Source organism: Lissotriton vulgaris, chromosome 2_1 (assembly GCF_964263255.1).
Source record: "Lissotriton vulgaris chromosome 2_1, aLisVul1.2, whole genome shotgun sequence".
Classification (NCBI taxonomy): Eukaryota; Metazoa; Chordata; class Amphibia; order Caudata; family Salamandridae; genus Lissotriton; species Lissotriton vulgaris.
In genome coordinates, this window is record NC_141687.1 from 2,105,516,831 (window position 1) to 2,105,539,380 (window position 22,550).

The 22,550-nt window shown below is 44.1% G+C and overlaps 1 protein-coding gene across 2 annotated transcripts in view; it reads left to right on the plus strand.

Moving 5' to 3' along the window:
* The window catches only part of TEX9 (testis expressed 9), a 414,747-nt gene that overhangs the window by 378,009 nt on the left and 14,188 nt on the right, over positions 1–22,550 (plus strand). For both annotated transcript variants that reach the window (XM_086958349.1, XM_086958352.1), the window contains 2 exons: positions 9,872–10,006; positions 11,680–11,814. In XM_086958349.1, the coding sequence (XP_086814475.1) occupies positions 9,872–10,006; positions 11,680–11,814 (270 nt within the window). The remainder of the gene's footprint in view (positions 1–9,871; positions 10,007–11,679; positions 11,815–22,550) is intronic.

Below are 22,550 nucleotides of genomic sequence, written 5' to 3' on the forward strand. Positions count from 1 at the left end.
GCCAGGCTGGATTAATGACCTTCCTCCCCAAGCTGTAGAATCAGAGGCCTAGCCCTTCACAACAAGCATTCCAAGGGCGAAGGCCTCCTCTCCAAGAAGAGAAGATGGGTGGAGCTACAGGTTAATCCATCAGCAGCGGTCACCTGGTGCCAAGCACCAAGCTGCTCTGGAGATAAGGCAGCGAGGGGGGAAGGGGCTATCAGAGATCATGTGGCATGAGACCCCAGGACAACGCCATTTTGAACAAACCCAGAGGCCTGGGCAGGAAGGAGGGAGCAGGGGCAGAGAAGTAATGTGTCGCTGTGTGATATGGCAGAGATCTCCTGCTAGCCCCTCCCCATTCTTTAAAAAGAGTTTGCACAGGAAGAGGAGCTCTTTCTGGTGTGTGGTCTGCTGAGGAAGACTGGTGCTGGAGCCAGGCACCATGGGCAGCTGGAAGGAAGAACCTTAAGACTGGCCCAGGCCCCTGACTTGCGCCAAAAGGGAAGGCCAGGACAAGTGACCAGAAGCCTAGGCCTCTGCGCAAGGAGAAGAGGCCCAGGAAGAGAGCCAGGCAAAAGGCTGGCACAGGGAGCCAGTGAAGACCGCTCCCTGCTGCATTCACCCTCCTGGAGATCAAGAGGGCGAAGGAAAGTGCTCCCAGTGGCTGTGGAGTGCCACCAGGAGCAAGTAGAAACCAAGATCGGGAAGATCGGTTCCTTGGGGGCTGAGATACACCCCCACAAGGTAGGCGACCTTAGACCAACCGATAATGAAGTGCGCGGGGCTCTGCCGCCAGTCCAGTATAATGCCCTCAGAGTGGGTCAGGTCCCGGGGGCTGGCCACAGCAGAAGATAAGTCGGGGAGCGCCGTCGTGCTCCCTGTGAAAATGCCCCTTGTTTGCCAGGAGCTCTGTAGGCGGGGAGCGTCATCGCGCCCTTGCGAAGACGGAAGTCGGGGAGTGGTGTCGTGCTCCCCTTGATGGTGCGCCGGGCCCGGGATCCCAATTCTGGCCCCGATGATGGTGGCAGAGAGGAGGGAGCGCGCCATTGCGCAACTCCCCCTCGTAAGGAAGACCAAGCCAGGGAGCGCCGTCGCGCTCCCCGTGAAGAGGCCCAGGGACCCGGGACCCCATCTCTGGGCCCCAACGTGAGTGAGGAGGATGGGGGGGGAGTGCCGCCGCACTCCATCGCGGCACCGGAAAGGCAGGGGAATGCCGTCGCACTCCCCAGCAGACCCGCCAGGCCAGAGGCTGCCTCGCGTCTACCCGCGCAGACTAGAATGGAGGTACTGGCTCCCGTGGCAACATGCGAGGGTGCTGGCCAGATGTGGAGACAGCAGGGGCAGCCAGGGTTAGCCGGGGGTGGGATCCCTGGGCTGCCCTCCAATGTTGCTGCACTGCGGGAGGCTTGGGTGGGATTGGGACTCCGCGAAGAGAAGAGCGGCTGGGCATGGGCTCCCGAGCCACAACAACTCACCAGGTGGGACCGGACCCCCAACGATGGGCTGCCGCCGCAGAAACAGCCAGGGGTGGGCTCCCCGAGCTGCAGTAACAGCTGGGGGTCCGGGTGAGACTGGGCCCCGCCATGAGGATTGGAAGCAGCATGAGACCGCCTGCCGGGCAGAGCGGCTCTCCCCAGAGCAGCGGGGGAGCCGCTGCTCTAATATTCATAGAGCTGGAAAGAAGCGCCCCATAATGCCTTGCAGGCCCGGAACGGCCTGCAAGGGAAAGCAGCTTTTTCTCGGGTCGCGGTGGCCTCAGGAGGACGGATCACCAAAAAGTGTGACAAGGCCCAGGGGAGCTGCAGAAGCTATACAGTCTCCCCAGCATTAAAATGGAAAGTCCCTCAATAGGTCTCCGGGGACTTGCAATGAATAACCCCTCAAGGGCTCAGCTAGGCATTAACAGCAACCTGTGGCTGGAACTTTTGTTCTTCAGCTGGGGGGTGCCTTAAGGATTGCACTAAGGTGTGAAATGTGGAAGGCTGTGCTGGGGATGTCTGGAGAACGGCACCCCCTGGAGGTATAGAGGTGTAATGGCACCATAAATGCATTTACCTGAGGTTATTTCTTTTAGAGGGACTGTAGGTCACACGTGTAAAATGTGAATTCATAAGCAAAGTGGGTTTAAGTTGCCAGACACTCCTGCTAGGATGTCTGGCTGTATCTGCTTAATCCTGTGATTCATCTGTGATGCCTTTTTAGGGGCTTTAATTGCAATGCATTACAACTGTTATCATGTATGATGAGTACCTCATTTAAAGTTATGCCCAAACATGTACTCTTGCTACTTATTTGGGGAAGAGCAACCCAGACTGTTAGCCACTAAGATGTAGAGGTATATACTGTATGGTCAGTATGAGATGCTCAGTCAGGGTTGTGTGTCCCCAAGGCAGGTTTACCTATTTTTATTGCTTGTTGAGATGATGGGGTGGGTCGCCACTGGAATGGTGTCAGTTGGCAAGGCCCTCGCTCCAGGTTGTGTCAACCCACTGCATTAGGGGGCAAGCTGATGTGCATACATGGGTGGTGGTACTAGACCCCACCCCCGATGCAGCAAAGTACAGACTGGACAATCAATTATTGAGTGTTATTCATGCGTACTTGTAATGGCGATTTCTGATGGATATATCTGCCTGTGGATTTCTCACCTGATGAATATCCCCTGTGCCAGCTTTCCGCAGAAACTTTTTCATATCTCTCCACGCCGACGAGGACGTCACAATGCTACGGCTACGCTTGTGACTTCGCATGATGTCACCAGAGCCATAAGAGAGCCTCGTCGGCGTGATAACGTCTGTTCCCTTTTTTTCGCGCCGTCAACGCTTAACGGTTTTCTGGGACTCTCCATACTGTGTTAAGTTACTTTGTTGTTTTCCTCAACTTTAACTATTGCATTGTGATGCCGTCTTCAGGAAAGTCCTGATTTAAGCCCTGTAGAGAGTGTGAGGGTCATATGTCCATCACTGACCCCCATGAGGACTGTTTATGGTGTTTGTCGTCAGATCACAATGTGGAGGACTGTTCCAGCTGTCGAACACTGAACCCAAAGGCTCTAAAAGAACATGAGGCCAAGCTTTTTATGGCAAAAGCAAAGAAGGAAAGGGGAGGACTTAAAAGGTTGAACTCGTCAACTTCGCTTGCGTTGAAGTCAAGGATGCACATGAAAAAGAGGAGACATTGCTCTCAAAGTCATTTGTCGAAGGGAAAGACTTCAAGATCACCTTCTCCGGCTCCTCGACGTTGTCAGAAAGACCTTGTGTCTCCTTCGCCATCTTCTCAAGTGACTCTGGAAAGATCTTCTCCAAAAGGTACTCCGGCGCTGTGGCCAGTGCCGAGGGGTTCAACGGCCTCGGAGGGCTTGCCAGTTCAGGATGATCCTTCTCATGTACACAAGGCTGAACCTGTGGCTCCACCAGCGGATCCGGCTGTTCCGACGTCTGATGCTCCACATGGGGATGCTGAATCGACTCCGTATCCTCAATTTCCTACTCCAGGTTCAGATCCAACGCATTTTTAAAATGCTATGTATGGAGTATTTGCCAAGGCAGCCTTCCCCTACGGGGCACCTTTGGGTCCAGTGAGTCGCTGGCCTTCAATTTGGACATGCCTCAGCATTATGCCCAGGCACCCTTCGTGCCTTTCATGCCGACGGCGCCGTTATGGCAGTTTCCGGCTCAGAGATTTTCAATGCCGTATATGGAGTCCCTGGCGCCATCTGGTGCGCCTTCCTCTCGGCCTCGTACAGTGCTGATTCCACCTTCTGATCCTCCTTCGACGCCGGCTCTGCAGCTGTCTGTGCCGCGTGTGGCACAGCTGACGCCGCAACCAAGGTTTCACTCGAGTAGAGAGATACAGAGACTGTTGGAGGAAGAACAGTATCACAGAAAAGAGGTTGAAGAGGGTGAGATAGAGGAGTCTGTAGATGAATTCGAACGAATTCAGGCGGCAAGTGGCCTGGACACCTCCCCAGAGTCTGAGCTTTCATCGTCAAGGGCTTCTCCATCAAGGGCTTCTCCACCTCAAGAGGTAGCTCCAAATCATACTGTCATCAGAAAGGCTGTGGAGCTTTTAGACTTAAAACTACCTACTGCTGAATATAAGCCGAATTTGCTCACTGAAGTTTTGCGTTCCCCTTCTTCAATAGTGGAGCAGTTATTGCCTTTTACTGAAGCCTTAACAGAACCTATCCTGGAGGTGTGGCGTAAACCACTCTCTTCTCCTGCTGGATCTAAATCTGTGGCAAGGAGGTATAGATCGGCTCCCTTTCTTACTACACATCCGTCTCCGGAAAGTCTGGTGGTGCAGGCGTCCTGTTCAAAACCATCTACAGGCGCATTTCCTCATGCTCCTGCCGACAGGGACTCTAAAAAGTTGGAGTAATCGGCTAAAATGGTCTTTTCTTCTTCTAGCATGACACTGAAATCGACCAATGCTACCTGTTTGTTGGGACGTTACATACATGCGTTGATGGATTGGGCTAAGCAATTGGTGCCCAAGTTGCCGGATGAAGAGCGGGGAAATTTTATGGAGGTTCTGTCGGATGCTCAGGCTGCTGCTCGACAGGTTATACAGTCCGGCCTGGATACGGCTGATTCTGTGGCCAGGGTTATGAGTTCCTCCATAGTTACCAGGAGACGGTTTTTCCACCAGAGGTGCAGACTACCCTTCTTGATTTGCCCTTTGATGACTTTTTGGGGAGAAGGCTGAATCTGCTCTTTAAAGGTTCAAAGACAGCAAAGCCACAGCAAAATCCTTGGGATTACAAACCCAGTCAAGGAGGTTTGGTTATAAGAAATATCGAGGGTTTGGGAGGTCCTCCTTTCGTAGTTTGCGACAACCTCTACAGCAACAGCAGCAAAATCCTCTTTATAAGTCCTATAGAGGAAGAACCAGAGGTCGCCAACGTGGGTCGGCTTGCAATCTCTCCTCCTCCTCTTCTACCTCCCCTGCTTCCCCTGGTAAAGCAGCCCTAGATCCCCCATCCTGGATCATGTGGGTCCTGTACGGGGTTGGTTGTTTCACTTTCTACAGGATTGGAAATCAGTCACGTCAGACCTTTGGGTTTTAAACCTTGTAGAGAACGGGCACGCCCTTCCCTTTCGTCTATTTCCTCCTCCTTACCAAGGTTTTTGTTCGGAGGACCATTTGCTTCTTCTTCAGAAGGAGGTCCTTGCTTTATTACAAAAAGGTGCAATAAAGGTGGTTCCGGAGCAGGAAAGGGGTAAGGGATGCTACTGCCGGTATTTCCTTATCCCCAAAAAGGATGGCAGGTTACGTCTGATTCTGGACCTCTGGGTCTTGAATTTTTACATGAAACAGGAGAAGTTAAAGATGCTGATTCTTGCTCAGGTTCTTCTGGTGTTGCAGCAAGAGGACTGGATGGTGTTGATCGATTTACAGGATGCATATTGTCACATCCCCATCCTGAAGTCGCACAAGAAGTATCTCCGTTTTACTGTAGGGTCTAGGCACTACCAGTTTACGGTCCTACCGTTTGGTCTTACTACTGCACCTCGAGTCTTCACGAAGGTGATGTCAGTGATGGCAGCTCATCTCAGGAGGTCTGGGATTCCAGTTTTCCCATATCTGGACGATTGGCTGCTCAAAGCGGAGTCGCCAGAGATAGTGCTTCATCATCTGCGAGTAACACCTCAGCTGTTGTTCAACTTGGGCTTTTCAATAAATGGGCCCAAAACTCACCTGGTGCCTTCTCAGCGCAACCTGTTCATAGGGGAGGTACTGAATACTACTGTGTGTCGAGCTTTTCCACCTCCATAAAGAATTCTCGACATTCAGGAGATGATTCCTTTGTTTCAAGATGGAGCGGTTGTTCCAGTCTTGAAGGTCTTTCGTCTGCTCAGTCTGTTTGCATCCTGCATTCTGTTGATCAACCATGCACACTGGCACATGAGGGCACTCCAGTGGTATCAACACAAAGGATATCTCTGGGAGTCAGTCAGAATCTCCAGAGACTCTACAGCGGAGTTGACTTGGTGGAGTATGCGGGCAACCTATCTCAAGGAAAGCCCTTTCAGCCTCCTCCGCCGGTGGCCACAGTGATCACGGATGCCTCCACTCAAGGGTGAGGTGCTCATCTGAGGGATCTGGAGGTCAAAGGTCTTTAATCTCCAGAGGAAAGGTTGCTTCACATCAACCTTCTGGAATTGCAGGCGATACGTTTGACCCTTTGTGGTCAGTCAGTTCAGGTCCTGACGGATAACACTACAGCGATGTGGTACATCAACAAACAGGGAGGTGTAGGGTCGTATCTTCTGTCGAGAGGCTCAGAACTATCATATTTGTATGTTTGCAAATCATCTAGCCGGTGTGCTGAATGTTCGTGCGGACAGTCTCAGTCGGCATTACTTAGCTGATCACGAGTGGAGGCTTCATCTGGAGGTTGCCATCCCATCTTCGAGATATGGGGATCTCCTCCGTTGGATCTCTGTCATGAGAAAGCGCACTGCCCGTTGTTCTGCAGTCTCCAGTATCCGATGCAGGTGGCGCTGGGGGACGCGTTTCAATTGGATGGAAGCTTGCAACTCCTTTACGCGTTTTCTCCCATACCTTTGATTCCTCAGGTTCTGAGGAAGATTCGCTAACACCGGGCCCAAGTTATATTGATTGCTCCGGGTTGGCCAAGAAGGGTGTGGTACACAGATCTACTTCACCTCTCATCGCACCCTCCGCTTCATTTCCCTCTTAGGACAGACCTCCTCTCGCAGTCGCAGGGGCAGGTTCTACACCCCCACCTTCAGACCCTGCTCCTTCATGCTTGGAGATTGAACAGCCAACCCGAGTTCCTTCTCTCTCCCTCCGGATGTGGTGGATGTTATTTTAATCGTCCAGGCGACACTCCACTAAATCTATTTACTCTTCCAGATGATCTAGATTTGTTAAATGGTGTGGAGAGAGATCCATTGATCCTTTAAAGGCCAACTTGTCAGATATTCTTGAGTAGTTTTAGCTGTTTTTGGCCCAGCAGGGTTGTGCTGTGGCCACTGTTAAGTGCTATTTGCCGGCTTTATCGGCATTTCTTTGTTTGCCGGATCAGCCGTCTTTATTTAAGTCTCCCATTGTTTTGAGATTTATTAAGGGCCTTGCCAAAAGGTTTCTGCCTACTCCTTTTGTTATGTCTGAATGGGATTTAAATCTTGTTTTGACTTTCTTGATGGGTACCCTTACATAGTAGTCCTTTGAGACGCCTGTCTTTTAAAACAGTCCTTCTTGTGGCTATCACCTCAGCAAGGAGGGTGAGTGAGCTTCAGGCTCACAGTTCAAAACCCCCGTTTTTGTCCATACATGCTGAGAGGATGGTCCTCAGGACCAGGGCTGCTTTCCTTCCTAAGGTGGTTACTCCCTTTCATCTAGGGCAGTCCATTACCCTTCCTGTATTCTATCCACCCCCTCACCCTTCCAAGGAGGAGGAGAGACTTCACCGCCTGGATCCAAAAAGAGCAGTGCGCTTTTATTGGGATAGGACTAAAGACTTGCGATTTGACGATCAGCTCTTTGTGGGCTATGTTGAACACATGAAGGGCAAAGCTGTGCACAAGCGCAGTCTTTCCAGATGGATCATCTTGTGCATCAAGATCTGCTACGCCCTGGCTGGTAAGGAACCACCGGACTGTATTAGAGTTCATTCTACAAGGGCCAAGTCATCCACTTCTACTTTGGCCAGAGGTGTTCCTGTAGTGGACATTTGTAAGACTGCGACTTGGGCCTCCCTCCATGCTTTCGCAAAGCATTATTGCTTGGATCCCGAGATGAGGAGGAAGGGCCATTTTGCACACTCTGTCCTGCAGGACTTTTTGGTATAAAAGGGTGGACACCAACCTCCAGGAGTGGGACTGCTGTGGGATTCTATTCATAAGGTGAGGAATCCACAGGCAGATATATCGATCAGAAGAACAAGTTACTTACCTTCGGTAACGCTTTTTCTTATGGATACAGTATCTGCCTGTGGATTCCTCACTGATACACCCTCCTCCCTGATGTCCACCTTTGTATACCTTAAAGCTGGCATTGTTTAACATGTTTGTTTTGCATTGTCTTTTCTATCTACATTTGTGTGGTTTATAGGAAATGCTTTTATTCTCTGGCTTTCCTTTTGATTTTACACTATGTGTATTTGTTTGAATATTGTGTACTGTGTATACTTTGAATTTGTTGTCGGGCCACCTGTTCACCTTGGAGGCACGGAAAAAATAGATGGAACTGACGTCATCACGCAGACTAGGCTCTTTTATGGCACCGGTGACGTCATGCTGAGTTGGGAGCGGAGCCGTAGCATTGAGACATCCTCATCGGCATGGAGCGCTAGGAAAATCTTTCCAGGAAATGCTTGCGCAGGTGATATTCATAAGGTAAGGAATCCACAGACAGATACTGTATCCACCAGAAAAAGCGTTATCGAAGGTAAGTAACTAGTTCTACTAGCCTACACCATCTCCCTTGAGTAAACCTTAGACTGCTCTGCATTGCTACCCTCTGAGAGTCAAGCACTACAATAGGGTGTTTGGTTCCCAGTGAAGGACAAGTGTGACATGTTATTTGTGCAGGCCTCACAGATACTGCCTCGTTTTCCAACCGGTAGCAATAGCGTATATTGACTTAGGATAGTCCTTTGCATAACCAAGGCCTACCACATATAATGATTTGAACTTCTTTCTAAGATTTCACACTCATTGTACCAGAGCGAAGCTTTCATCAGTGACTTTACAAAGGCATGTATGCATTGTAGAAATTTCTAAGGCAGATATTTGGACTACCCCACATGCGTTCCATAAGCATCACTGATGGGATTCATATTTCTGAAAAGGTGCAGGTTGGGTCAATATGATGTTTTGCTTATTCCTTCTTGAGCAACATATAAGGATTTTTATGTATGTATGTATGTATGCGTATATATATATAATATATTTATTACTAACTGTTGTCATGTGGTCCAAGTAGCCATTGTCGTTTTCCTTAAGTTAGCATGAGCCCGTGCCAGACTGTCCTCTTCGTTGCGCATGTTACTAGACAAACGTATTTCTGCTGTATGCCACATTGCAGTTTTCACACAGGATATACTGTTGTTGCGTTCCGCTCTTTCCTGGGATTTAGTTTGAACCCCGCAAATAAGGTCAAACAACAATGCCCCTTGTTATTCCATTCTGTTCCGGCCCTAGCACCTACACAAAACACGCAGATGCAGCTGTTCGGGAACATGTACTTTGGTCATATAGGCATACACGGGTGGGTAACACTTAGTTGGAGACGGATCTTTCCGGAGAACGGAGCATGACAGCACCTGTGATGTGATGTCTATAGACTGAGGGACTGGGTCTGCTGCTAACCACCAAGAGATCTTCTAATATATAATCAGGGGCGGGGGATCTTACTGCCTTATATATTGACAGCATTTTTCATGAATTACGACTACTTGCTATGCTGACAGTATTTGGGTTAGGCATTTTTCAACTTGTTGTGGCTCATATACTGCATACTAGAGGACGTTAGTTAAAATACACATTTAAACTTTTCTTGTGTCTGTCTAATTTTATTGTGGACTGGTACGAGAGTGAGAGTGAAAGGGTGTGTCCTTCAACTGAGATTCCTGAGAGGGTCGGGAGTGCTGTGTTGTGGGGTGTCTAACCATTTGTTCCTCTGTGAGTGTGTAGAAGGGCAAGTGAGACACTATAGCTAGTCAGTCCCCGGGCTCATGGGTACTCAGCTGGTAGGAGGACTCAGTCCCTACCCACTAAGGTTCCATGATCCCAATCATAGTTCTATGACTCCACCCTATCCGTACAGTAGAAGTGATATATTTACTTCACAAAGGATGATTTCAGGTTTATAAACTGTGTATGATCTTCATTATTCCTTTTTTGGTTTACTCATGTAGGAATTGGACAACTTGAAGCGAATGCAGAAGCAGGCAGTGACCAGTCAAGGTGCCACTGAGGTTCGCTTAAATAGGGCGCTTGAGGAAGCAGATCGGTATAAAATGGAACTAAATAAACTGAAACAAAGCAGCAAGGTACGGAGCAAGACACTCTATTGTACTGTGAATGTTATAAGCGGCAAGGAGTAGCAGTTACCTTTCCTTGGCGTAGATATCTTGTAAATAAAGGATGATCCCAGTAACAAATCAATTAATAAGATAGTGGGTGGTTGGTTGGTTGATATGTGTCTCCTAGATTAGTGAGTTATCAAAGGCCCTCCTACTTAGAACTCAGAAACAGCAGTGTTCCTTTTCCAAAAAGTCATTGCAATTACGCTGTCAATATTATTTTTGGGGAGTGCACAGGGGTAACTGGTTTAAAAGATATGAGCCCACTGGATTTGGTTGCACAGTACTGCGTCATCCATGTTGAGGAACATCTTGAAAGTTTTGATGAGAACACTTGGCCACTTTGAGACTCCTCAGTATGTTGTCACTAAATAAGTTGACCAGCTGGACAAAGAAATGGCCAGACACAACTATGGTGCATCCAGTTGCTACTCGTCATTTTTTTGTGGCTTACCATCAGCTTGATTTACCATAAATTTAGTTTTTTCATTTTACATAACTTCATTTTCAGAAATAGATTCGCAGTTGATGTAAGTAATGAGATCTACAAGATCACAATGAATGGAGTATAAAGGAAAACTTCCACCATAATATCCTGAATTCTTGTACGATTTTTCAAAGGCACTATTTGCAAGATCAGGGCAAACTGAAGAATTACGAGTTGTGTGATAACATAAATCCGTCGCAGTTTTCCTCCTAAATAGGTTAAGCTGTGTGAAACCTGCCAACAAGTATAGGGTTTATGCCACACCTGTCTTCCCCCAGGGTAAATGTGTTTGTGTGGTAAATATCCCTACCGGTTCTACACAACTTTTAATCAGGGCCACAGGATGGGAACAAATTTTACAGATTTACGTCCTCATATGTGTAATATTTTATATTAAAATGCTATTTTATCTCCACTCAGGTAAGCAGATTAATTGTTTCAATCATCTCTCCAAAAACTTGAAAACCTACACATGTTTGAATATTTATCCATATCTCATCGATATTTATAATATGTCTTCGATTTGACTTATTTTTCATCGCCTCTGGTGTATTTTCATGTGCGTAAATCAAAATGAAGCTAAGTGGTCCAAGTTTAGATTCGTCAGTTAAATGTTAATAACCTAATATTGTTTATAGCGAGTTTGGTCAAATTAACCCTCTTTAGTGATTGGGTATTTCTGACTGAGCATGTACTGTTGAATAGCCCCAAGGGCTGAGTAAACTGCACTTGTGGGCTTTCACCTGACCAGCATCCCTGGGTGCAATCTAGAGCTGGGGCACCATCACAGTGAAGATTCTCCTATTTACCAAGGCGAGAGAGTACCCTTATTTTTGTGCCATCTGTAATCCAAGAAAAACTGAAACAATTACTCTGTTCCTCAGTGATACGTTCTGTGATCCTGATTGCTGCTTTTCTGTTGTAACAAACAACATTCTTGTTTATTTTTGCACTAAATCCAGCACTGTTTTTTCCATTTAACGCCCATAAGTATGGTAAGGGCCGTCTGTGTTTTAGGAATCTAAATCTGTGCTGGGAAAGACATCAGTGAGCAAACTTAAACCACACATGTTGCATTCGTAAATCATAGGTTGTTGTTGCATTCGTTGGCTGTTGCTCATTTTATGAGAAATAATGTTTTCCTTTCTTGCAGGATACAGCTAATCAAGAACACAAAAAAATAGAGGAATTAAAAATGGAAAACAAAAAGCTCGAGAAACAGAAATCGGAGTTAATGACTGGATTTAAGAAGCAGCTCAAACTAATCGACATTTTAAAGAGACAAAAAGTAGGCTCAAAAATGATAATACACGTTCACCTCCTTTTCTTGTTTTTCTGAACCACATTGAGTGATTTATTCGCTAACTCTGTTACCCAATGTTAAACATTTTGCCTTTCTTTCAGTAATATGAAGCATCTGTATTTTTATATAGACTTAAATCTTGGACACCACATCTAGCTTGAAACTACTTTTAGTGTAAAATAAATACTGAATTAACAATATTATTAGTTATTTCTCTGTCAAATATGCATTCATCTTCTGCTTTAAACGTGTACAAAAAAAATTCTCACTTAAGAGTTTCAGGATCCTACACGTAGGAACCTACACAACGCCCCCCCCCCCCCCCCCCCCCCCCCCGAGGCGGGATGCCTGGCTTTCACCTTGGGGATGCCCTGTAGGGGCTATCTCACAGGGAAAAAGCCAGGACGGATTCCCAAGGCAAGCGCGGAGATACCCCTTCGGGGGTCGATTCTGGCGCTATATAAGAAACATAATAATAACAATAATAATAATAATAATAGGAAGAAGTATCCACTAATTCTGCATCGTAGGATCTCCATTAATAGTCATGAACTTTCAATAATTCCCCGCTGCTTCTGTGGTCCCCAGAACACCTCCTTCAATATATATTAACAGTTCAGGACACAGACACTGAAGAATGTTCATCACTGAAAGTCAAAGTTCAAAACAAGCTTTATTCGGTTAAATGAGACATCACTATAAAAACAGCCTAAAATTATACATATCTTAATATTTCACAGTATACCATAAACACATAAAATACATAAAAACATGCTAGACTAAATAGAAACCCCAAGAAGGGGACCCTGATAGCGATATACATTAAAGTGCTTTGTGCAAAATACCTAATTCATAGCATACTAACAACTCTGACAACTTCATAATACTACAGAATATATAGGTAAGGTGCATTACAGTTTTAGCACTTTAATAATCTGTCTAGAAGAGCTAATATAAAGAATACAATGTGCTCAATGTATATTTTAAAACATAAAAACATAGTGTACAACTATAGATATTGTTTAGAAAAGGTGCTACGTGCAAAGTAGTGCAAGATTATCCGATTCAAAGCTAAACTATGGTTTCATAGCTTCATAGTACATCATGGAGTAAGGATAACATACTTTACCTCTGAAGTTTCATAATTGTAACTGGGAAAGCAGAAAGAATGAGGATACCAGGTACATGGGATATAATCTTTACAGAACCTATTGCACACATATGGGCTCATTTATCTGAATTTACATAATTGTTTTCATATTCAAGGGTCTCGAGATGAGAATTGCTATGTCTTATTTTAATTGACTTATGGCTATAGGTCACATCGTCATTGCAGACCCTAATATTTTCCAGACTACAAACATATTCAATAGCTGTATTATACATAAAAGTCTCTGCTTAAAAAATAATGGTTGTAGGAGACTCTTCCTATCATCTCTATAAAAAAAAACAGAATTAAATAAAATGCAATGTTGTCGGAGCTGATCTTCCATCGCATGGGCACTTTGGGAGATTATGATTCCACTTGCCCATCGTTGGTAAAGCTATTAAAAAATGGACTAATCCCATTCTCAATCTGGTGAGATAAAATCTGTGTTTAGTATTTGTAATGTGTAGTAGATAAAAAGGTATCACGGGCCCAGATGTCCTGTCCAAGGAAGCCTTGGTCATTGATTTCTGATTTGCATTTACATCCCTTAGCCAATTCAGTGATTCCATTAAATTATTCTTCAAGTCTTTGTTCCCATTATTAGGTATTTGAAAGGGATTTTTAAAATCAGTATTTATAGTACATTCATTTAAAAGGTTTTTAATATAAACTAACCATGGTATTTCTTTTCCTTGTTCATGGGCAACGCAATCTTTGATGATATCCTGTGTAAACTTTGTACTTTCTTTTCTCCAGATACCATACCAGACACTTAAACTTATTGTACTCATGAAATCATGAATATAAGAGGCATCTAATTCTTTATGCACACTGAATACCGGGATTAAGATGGGCACAGCTAAGAACCATCGTAAAAAAAAAATTCTTGGGTATTAAGGATTTTACAATTTGCCCCTCCCCATAGTGTTGCCCCATAACAAATCCCAGTAAGGCACTTGCTTTTATAAAGTGTCATTATTTCCCTGATGGGCTTAATGCCCATTTTTTGTGAAAATCAAAAAATTCACTCTGTGATTCTCATTAATTTTACTTCACAATGCTAGATATGGGCTCCCCAGTTCACCTTATCTGTGAATACCAGCTCTAAATATACAAACAATTTTGTTTTTACAATGGGGACACGATTTATATGATGATTCTTGGTTTTAGTTTTTCCTTGTCCACAAACCATCGTAAAGGTCTTTTTTCAGATTAGTTAAGATGTCCTTTTTCTGAATGTATTGTGCAAATTTTCCGATAAGGGTCTGCAGCCCATTCGCAGTTCTTAATAATAAGACCGCGTCATCTGCGTAAAGTAGAGTCAGAAGAGCACGTTCGCCTACTTTGGGGACATCTGCGTTAAACTTTTGCAATTCCTCGTCGACACTATTTATATATATATATATACACACACATTCTGCTTGATTACCTGTTTTATCCTGAGGCTAGCGGTGCATTCCCCGTCTAGCCCAAAACTGACTCTTGCGGTCAGGCGACTGTATATCTGAGAAAGGTAAATAATGATGTAATTGGGAGCACCGATTCGAGTCAAGGTTTACCATAATTTCGCATGATTTACTAGGTCGAAGGCACTAGTTAAATCAATAAAACAAAGGTGTAGCTGGCCCTTTTTTATATTTCTGTATTTACTAATCAATAGGTGTAAATTAATGCATTGTTCAATAATCCCTAATTACCTTCTAAACCCATATTGTGTTTCCATAAGGATTTGGTTTCCTCTACCCATATTTCCAATCTCTCTAGCAGTTTCGTACCAATCAGTTTTGAGGTTGTGTCAAGAAGTGAAATAGGTCGATAACATTTGCCCTTTTTTAAAATTGCCACAATTATGCTTTCAGTCCATTGTGCCCCCTGCAATAATGTTAAACACTTTTTGTAAAAGAGGGGCACACAATTCAATATCATACTTAAAAATGTCTATTGGAACCCCATCAACACCGGGTGCCTTGCCATTTACACTTCTCACTAGAGCCAATATCACTTCATCCAGTGTGATGGGGACCAAATTAGATGATTCAAAAGTTATAAAAGTTTGGTTATTTGATAAATCTATGGTACCATCAGGGCCACTTTTTTTCCTCTAAAATAAGGGTTTCATTTTCTGCATTAAACACCTGGCCAAAATAACGTATCCACTCTTAGGGCTGCATCAGACTCTCAATTTTGGTAGCACAATTTTCTTTAAAAAACGGGTGGTTTATAGTCTTCCAAAATAGGGGTGAACCTTTTGCATTTGCGGCCTGGGAAAGTTTTTCCTAAGCGTTGTACTGGATTTCTCACTTTCTTTTTACTATGAACTGTTTATATAAAAGTCTCTGTTTTTTGATAAGTTCACTATCTCTGGGCCTGATTTTTAAAGCGTTTTTCAATGACTGGTTTGCCTTTGTTCATTGTGAATCAAACCAGCCAACTATTTTCTTTGGTTTTTTTTTACTCTTAGTTTTCAAACCTCTAGAGATTTCAGCAGTAATATTACAGAAGGACCCCATAATCTCATTGTCAGTAAGATCCACCCTATTACAAACTTCTATATCTTATTTACAGTTGTTCGTTAAAACCTCCATAAAATCTTTTGGGTTTACTCCCGACCATTCAATAGATATACCCTTTTCCACCTGAGTAGAAAAAAAGGGGGCTAAACGAGGTCCAGTCTGATAGATATCTATTCTAACTGTTAGGAGAAGGGGATGGTGATCGCTAACACAACTTATTTTCACCTCCATTCTCTCTATTTGCTCTTGGCCATGAGCCAAGATTAGAATGTGGTCAATGATTGAGCCTTGGTCATGTCCTTCGAAAGTCGGTAGTTGGGGTAGCCAGTACGATGTATACTGATCTAGTAATTCTAGATTGTCTTTGGACATTACCTCATTAATGGATTCATTATAGGGATTATGGGAGAAAAGGGAATAGCTATCCCCACAAAGCTTTCCATCTGAAATGCTACATTTCTTGCTATTAAAATCTCCGGCCCAAATCAAAAGATAATCACCCTTTATTTCTTTTAAAAATAAATCAAGCTCCCTCTCGAGTACCAGTATCACTTGATTTCTGTTGTTATCAAAAACATTATTGTAGAAATTAATTACTACAAAACATTGGTAGTCAGAAGAATAAAGCTACAAGAATTGGAAAAAGAGAGAATCAATATAAACTTTCTTCAGAGTCAGTGGACATGTAACTGAAAGTAATTCTGCTAGGCCACCCTTTGCTCTTCCATTCCTTGAAGGTGTTGCTTGGGTGTCCACGGTTGAAAAACCATCAATATGGAAGGGTTCCATGTGCCAAGTCTCTTGCATGCAAACAATTTCACAATCATTCAAAAAACAGTCCATGTCTCATCGTTCAATTTCTTATTTATACCCATGATGTTCCAAGTTACTAAAGTCAATTTTTTAGATTTCAGTTTTTGAGTTGCAGGTAGTATCTCTGGTGGTATCTCATCAGTGGGGCCAGACTCTTGTACCGTATCCTCTTGTAGTCAGTCTACATTGCTACATCTTCTGAGGGGTAAGAATCTTTTAAACAAAGCAAGTGGTTTAGACTTCTCTGATATTGTAAGACCATGTCTGGATTGACTAGAAATTCCTATATCTGGCTTATAGAAGCACCCTAGTGGAACCCCAGTGATGGTTTTATTCTGGTGTTTTAATGATATCTCCCAATTGTTATATAGATCTTCTATCAGGGTCTTAACCATCTCTGGGTGTCGAAATTAGACTACAACACTGTCCCCTTTGCAATTTATTAGTTGTTTCCCTACCCAGGGTACTCTTCTTACCATATTAATGCCTTGAGAACAAGGTATTTACGTCATATTCACAATAATTATTAAACCAGAATACAGCCTTATTTTTTAGTTATTCCCAATCCTCATTTATACCATCATTTAATGCTGGCACATTTTTCAGAATGATCGTATAAAGTGTAGCCTCGGGGGGGTAGATATAAGGGTTTTTGGGGCCTAGTAGGTAATGATTTGTAACCATGTTTGTCCGCTTCTATAATATTTGGTCTTGCGTTTTTTGTCACTTGATTAGCCAATGTCATAAGATGTTACCCAATATTAGTTTCTTTCTTGTCCCTTTGCCCAACAGCATTTTTTCCTTCATCCAGCGTTAGTGGGCCCTGTAGACTGTATGTGGGATCGTTTGTAGTAGTTCAGGAGTTATTAACCATTGCTTTTATGTTATTTGTGACAGGTTGTATATTTCCCTTTTGGCTTTTCTCCTGTACTATCGACTACCTGATTAGCTTAGAAATACTGGCAACTTCAGTCTTAATTTTTAAGATTTCTGATAACAAATGTTTCTCAATCAAATTTCCCATGTAATGTACAAAAAATTAAATCCAAGTTATGGGAATAATAATGACTCTGAGCGGCCCTCGTGCCCCCACTCTGTTTTTGCGGCAATGTCAATTGTTGTATTCGGGAATGTTTAGCGGGTTGTTAAGTTTTGCCCTTCCATTGCTGTTTACCTTCAATTATAGGGGATGTAGCTGGCTCTAAGCCTTCTGCTAATACTGATATCTCCAATAGTGACGTGTATACACAAGGTGCTGCATTATGGACCAACGCTGTAGTATGATTTTGAGGATTGTTTTTTGTAACTGTTTCTACAGTGGTTTTATCCACAAGTGTTTCTTCAACCATATTATTTAGTGCAATCTTTGTTGCTGCTAGGCTCTCCTCAACATTAACAATCTCGCTATTAATTAGATCCATCGCAGTATTTAGGTCCTTTGTTATAGGTGCACTTAGTCTTTCATTCTTATTTTTACTCCCAGATGCAACACCCGCGATCTTATGTTTTCCCATGATTATGTTCACCAGTGACAGAAGGCACACAAGTGTTTGAAATATTATATGTACGATTATATTAAGATTGTTTCAGCCGCTCTTACCGTGAGTCAAGGAGGTTGATAGTGAAGCCTTAGGGACGTGACCCAGGCCGGCCGATAAAGGGCGTAGACGGGCCCGCCCATGACCCGGGCCTCCTTTTGAGCGCCTCCTGGCGCGAGAGTGACTCGTTGGCGCGCTCATGCGCTTGGAGCTATGGGGATTGACGTCTGTCCCCTGATGTCGGTTGCAGGCTGGCGGCACTGGCGGCAAAAACAAACATGGGCTCACTGAAAGTCATTTTCCATAGAGTCTCAGTGTAGTCTGTTAGTGATGTTATATCCTGCTGAATGCTGCAGGTGAATTGTTGGGAAAAGTCTAAATAGCGTTTGAATGATGAACACTTTGTCATGGAAAAAAGGCTGCCTCTGTACAAAACAGCACGAAGATGAAAAGCAGCCTGATAGGCTGCCACTGGTGAGATTAAAAAAGAGGTGTTAGACCTGACATCTTTTGGGGGGATTGCCCAGTCTTTTTACTTCTGACCTCCTGTTTTTGACTGTGTGCAGGGTTTCCTTTTTTCTGGTTTTAGGACTTTAGCATTTTACCACTGCTGACCAGTACTAAAGTGCAAGTGCTCCCTGTGTAAATTGTATTGGTGATTGGTTTATCCATTATTGGCATATTTGATGTAACAGTAATTCCCTTGTAAAGTGCACAAGGTGTACCCAGGGTATGTAAATCAAATGCTAGTAGTGAGCCTCCTGCACTGATTGTGCCACCCACGTGGGTACCCCTGCAAACATGTCTCGGACCTGCCACTGAAGTGTCTGTGTGTGCAGTTTTAAACTGCCAATTCTACCTGGCAAGTGCACCCACTAGCCATGCCCAAACCTTCCATTTTACTACATGTAAGTCACCCCTAAGGTAGGCCAAAGGCAGGCCCATGTGGAGGGTGCTGTGTATTTAAAAGGTAGGACATCTACTGGTGTGTTTTACATGTCCTAATAGTGAAATACTACTAATTTCGTTTTCACTATTGCAAGGACTCTCTCTCCCATATGGTAATATGGGGATTGCCTTTAAATACCTTTTCGGTGCAATTTCTCATTGGGAAATGATATAGATTTAGAGTAGTTTGGAGTCTCTGAAATCACAATTTAAAAGTACATATTTTGGAGAAGTAGATTTTTAAATTGCATGTACGAAAATTCCACTTTTAGAAAGTGGGCATTTTTTTCCTTAACCATTCTGTTCCTCTGCCTGTCTGTAGAAACCACATCTGGGTTCGGCTGACAGTTGGGCTCTTGTGTATTCACTCTAGACAGTCACACAAAGATAGCTGAGGTGTGCCATGCATATCCTGATGGGCCATCACCAGGATGATGGGCCTTTCTGAGCTAGAGTGGTGGGAGGAGTTGTCACTGACTCCAGAGTAAGGTTGTGCCTGTCCTCAAACAAAACAGTCTCCACCCCCCTGTAGTGCATCTGGAGCCAGGTCATAGGAAGGCACAATCTTTTGCACTACAAAGACTTTCCTTTGAAGTTTGCCGACTTCAAAGGCAGACAGGGGTATAAGTATTGGACCACTCACACACTCAAATCAAATTACTTCTGGACTAAAATACATTCTGCTGGTAAGAGCTGGATGCTGTTGCAGGAACTGACACTCTGTCTGTTACTTTGTTGCGATGGCTTGCGGCTTCTGTCCAGGGAGTGAAAGGATTGGGCTTTGCTTTCTATATCCTGCTTCCAAGGTTCTCCAAGGGCTTGTTTGTGCTTATCTCCTGTTAAGAATTGTCAGGGCCATCAAAGACTTCACCTAGCAGTGCCTGGGCTCTTCTGATGAGAGTCCTGACTTGCCAAGTGGTGCCAAGTCCAGTTTCTGGGCCTTTAGGAGTAGAACCTAGTGAATTGAAGGATAAAATCCAGACATTGACTCTGTCTGTTTTTGTCGGAGCGTGGTTCTTGATCAATGCATCAACCAAGGTTTTCACCACAGGCCCCAACTTTCCATCGCAGCACGTCAGAAGTACCGCTGTAGCATGAGTTTCGAGCACTGCATCAGCAAAGCCAGTGTTGCACCGGTCTAACTCCCAATGAAGGGCCTGCTTTGCGGCTGTAGAATTGACGCAGCGCATCTGGATTTTCTACACATCGTCCCTTGGTAACTATTTCTTCATCGACGTTGCCCAGCAGTAAGGAACCAAGGCTGTGTATCCAGAGATCGACTCATAACCTTTCCTTCCAGTAAGGAATCAACGCATCACCATCCCTTCCAGTAAGGAATCAACACATCACTTCCCCTGACAGTAAGGATCCGACGCATCACCTTCCCTGCGTAGCAGTAAGGAACCGACGCATCACCTCCCCTGGCAGTAGGAACTGGCGCATCACCTCCTCTGCTTAGCAGTAACGAACCAACGCATCACCTCCCCTGGCTGTAAGGAACTGATGCATCACTTTGCTTTTCCGGCACCTCACCTCCCCTGTGCCTCACATTGTTTTTGAGTTTTGATGCATCCAAGGTACATTGTGCTAAAAGAAACTCATTCATTAATTTCTAGTTATTGAACTTTTTCAACCTTTGAAAAGTGATATATTTACTTGTGAATGTTAGATTTTTGTTGTTTTGGTCCTGTTTTATTCAGATAAATATTGGCTATTTGTCCGAACTGGTGTGGACTCATTTTGTTGTGTTGTCACTGTTAGTGTGTATATATGTACAAATGCTTCACTCATTGCCTCTGAGATGAGCCTGACTGCTCATGCTAAGCTACCAAAGGAGTGAGCAGGGGTTATCTTAGCTGTGTGACTCCCTTAAACTGACTGAAGTGAGGGTTCATACTTGAACAGGGTGCAAACAACTGCCTACTAGTGACCCCATTTCTAACAAGAGGCCTGCACCTTTAAGCACCTCAGAAGCCACCTTTTCTACAGTGCAGAGTGGTGGCAGTTTGCCTGTGAGTGTAAGTTCTTTTTTCCTGCTCCATCAGGCAGGATCTCTGAACACCTTGGGTGTCTTTTCACCTACAAATCTTTTTCCTTCAGATATGCAGCACTTGTAAAAGCATTGCTCTCAACAACTTGACATCTCCACTGTTTAGTACATTCATATTTTCAGATTTTTCTGACAGCATTTTTAGTCGGAATGCCTTCTCTTTTTTACCAAATGCCCATCATGTGGTATAAAGAAGGCAAGCTCTAATGCTCATAAAGATTGTGTGGTGTGCCTTTCATCTGCACACCTCACTAAAGAATGTGACATGTGTAGTAAAATGTGAAAGAGGACACTTAAAGACAGAAAGGGCATCAGACTGCTTGGATAGATGCTGGATATGAAGGCAGAACAAGAAAGGAAGAAAATGAAGAGAATGGAAAGATCCTCCTGCCATCATTCTGTAAAAAAAGCATAAAAAATCAGAGATGGACTCCAACAGAGGGAGATCTAAGAGCAGGAAATCTCCTGCACAACATCAGCATCAACGCCATTCTCATCGACATCAAGAACATAGATGTCGCTGTCGAGAGTTTTGGCTCGGTCTTGTTTGCCATAGACGCTGAAGACTAGGATTATGCTGCCATCTTACTCAAGCTCAGTGCCAAACCCACAGTTCAACGTCAAGATCCTGTCCTTTGGTGTCAAAGTCTCGTCACTCATTGACAAAATCTCATTCGACATCAAAGAGACATTCTATACAAAAGACACCGGTTGCCACGAAGAGAATTCCACAACGTTGATTTCCCCTCCCTCAACCATACCTCAAGTTAATATATCCTCTTCTTCACAATGGTCAGGGTCTCCTTCACAGTCCTCTCTTTCTCATTAGTCTGAGGCAAGGTTACCTCAAACAGATACTGGGCTTCCACCTATATGAACTATATTCTCAGTGTGCAATCCTTTACAGGATCAATTACTGTGCAAAACGTTTCTAGGGCCATGTCTGTTCATTAGAAAATGGAAATCTCTATCTCCAAGTAGATCTTCCCCCCTCATGCTCAAGATCAGGATCACCTGATTCCATCTCAAATCAGTTATATGCTCTAACTTCACCTCTGTCTCAGACTAGGGTATCTCCAGTGGACAATATCCTTACCTTTCAGGATGCCCTAGTAAGAGGTGCATCTAAGCTACATATTACTGTGGATACACCTCGACCAACCGTGTCCGTGGTCTTGGGAACTTTTCAACTGAAGTTTATACCAAGACCTCTTCTTCCTGGTCTTATGGACATTGTTGAGGAAAAGTTCTTAACTCCAGTCACAGTTAAATTGGCTACACCAAGACTCCTAAAGAAGTACAGGCCTCCACAACAAGATCCTGATTTTCTAAATTGTGATCTGAAACCGGATTCTATAATCACAACGGCGGTAAGACGAAGGCATGCTTTATTCCGGAATCCACAGCACCTCCAGTTAGGGAGAGCAAACGGATAGATTCCATCAAAAAGTGTGTGACACAGCTTTCACCCATTTAAGAATCGCTAACATGGCTGAATTGTTAGGCAGATATCAACGCAAACTAAGGGATGGAATGGAAGCCTTCAGTTTTTTGTAATTTTGTTTTGTAAACCGATTTTGATTGCATTTTCCATTAACCATTACAATCAAACAATATTAAGTTACTTTTCATGATTTAACATTTCCCCGCCATTGTGGAGAGTATGCTCCCCTTTAATTCTTTCACCTGGTTCAGGTGCTCAACTGTCA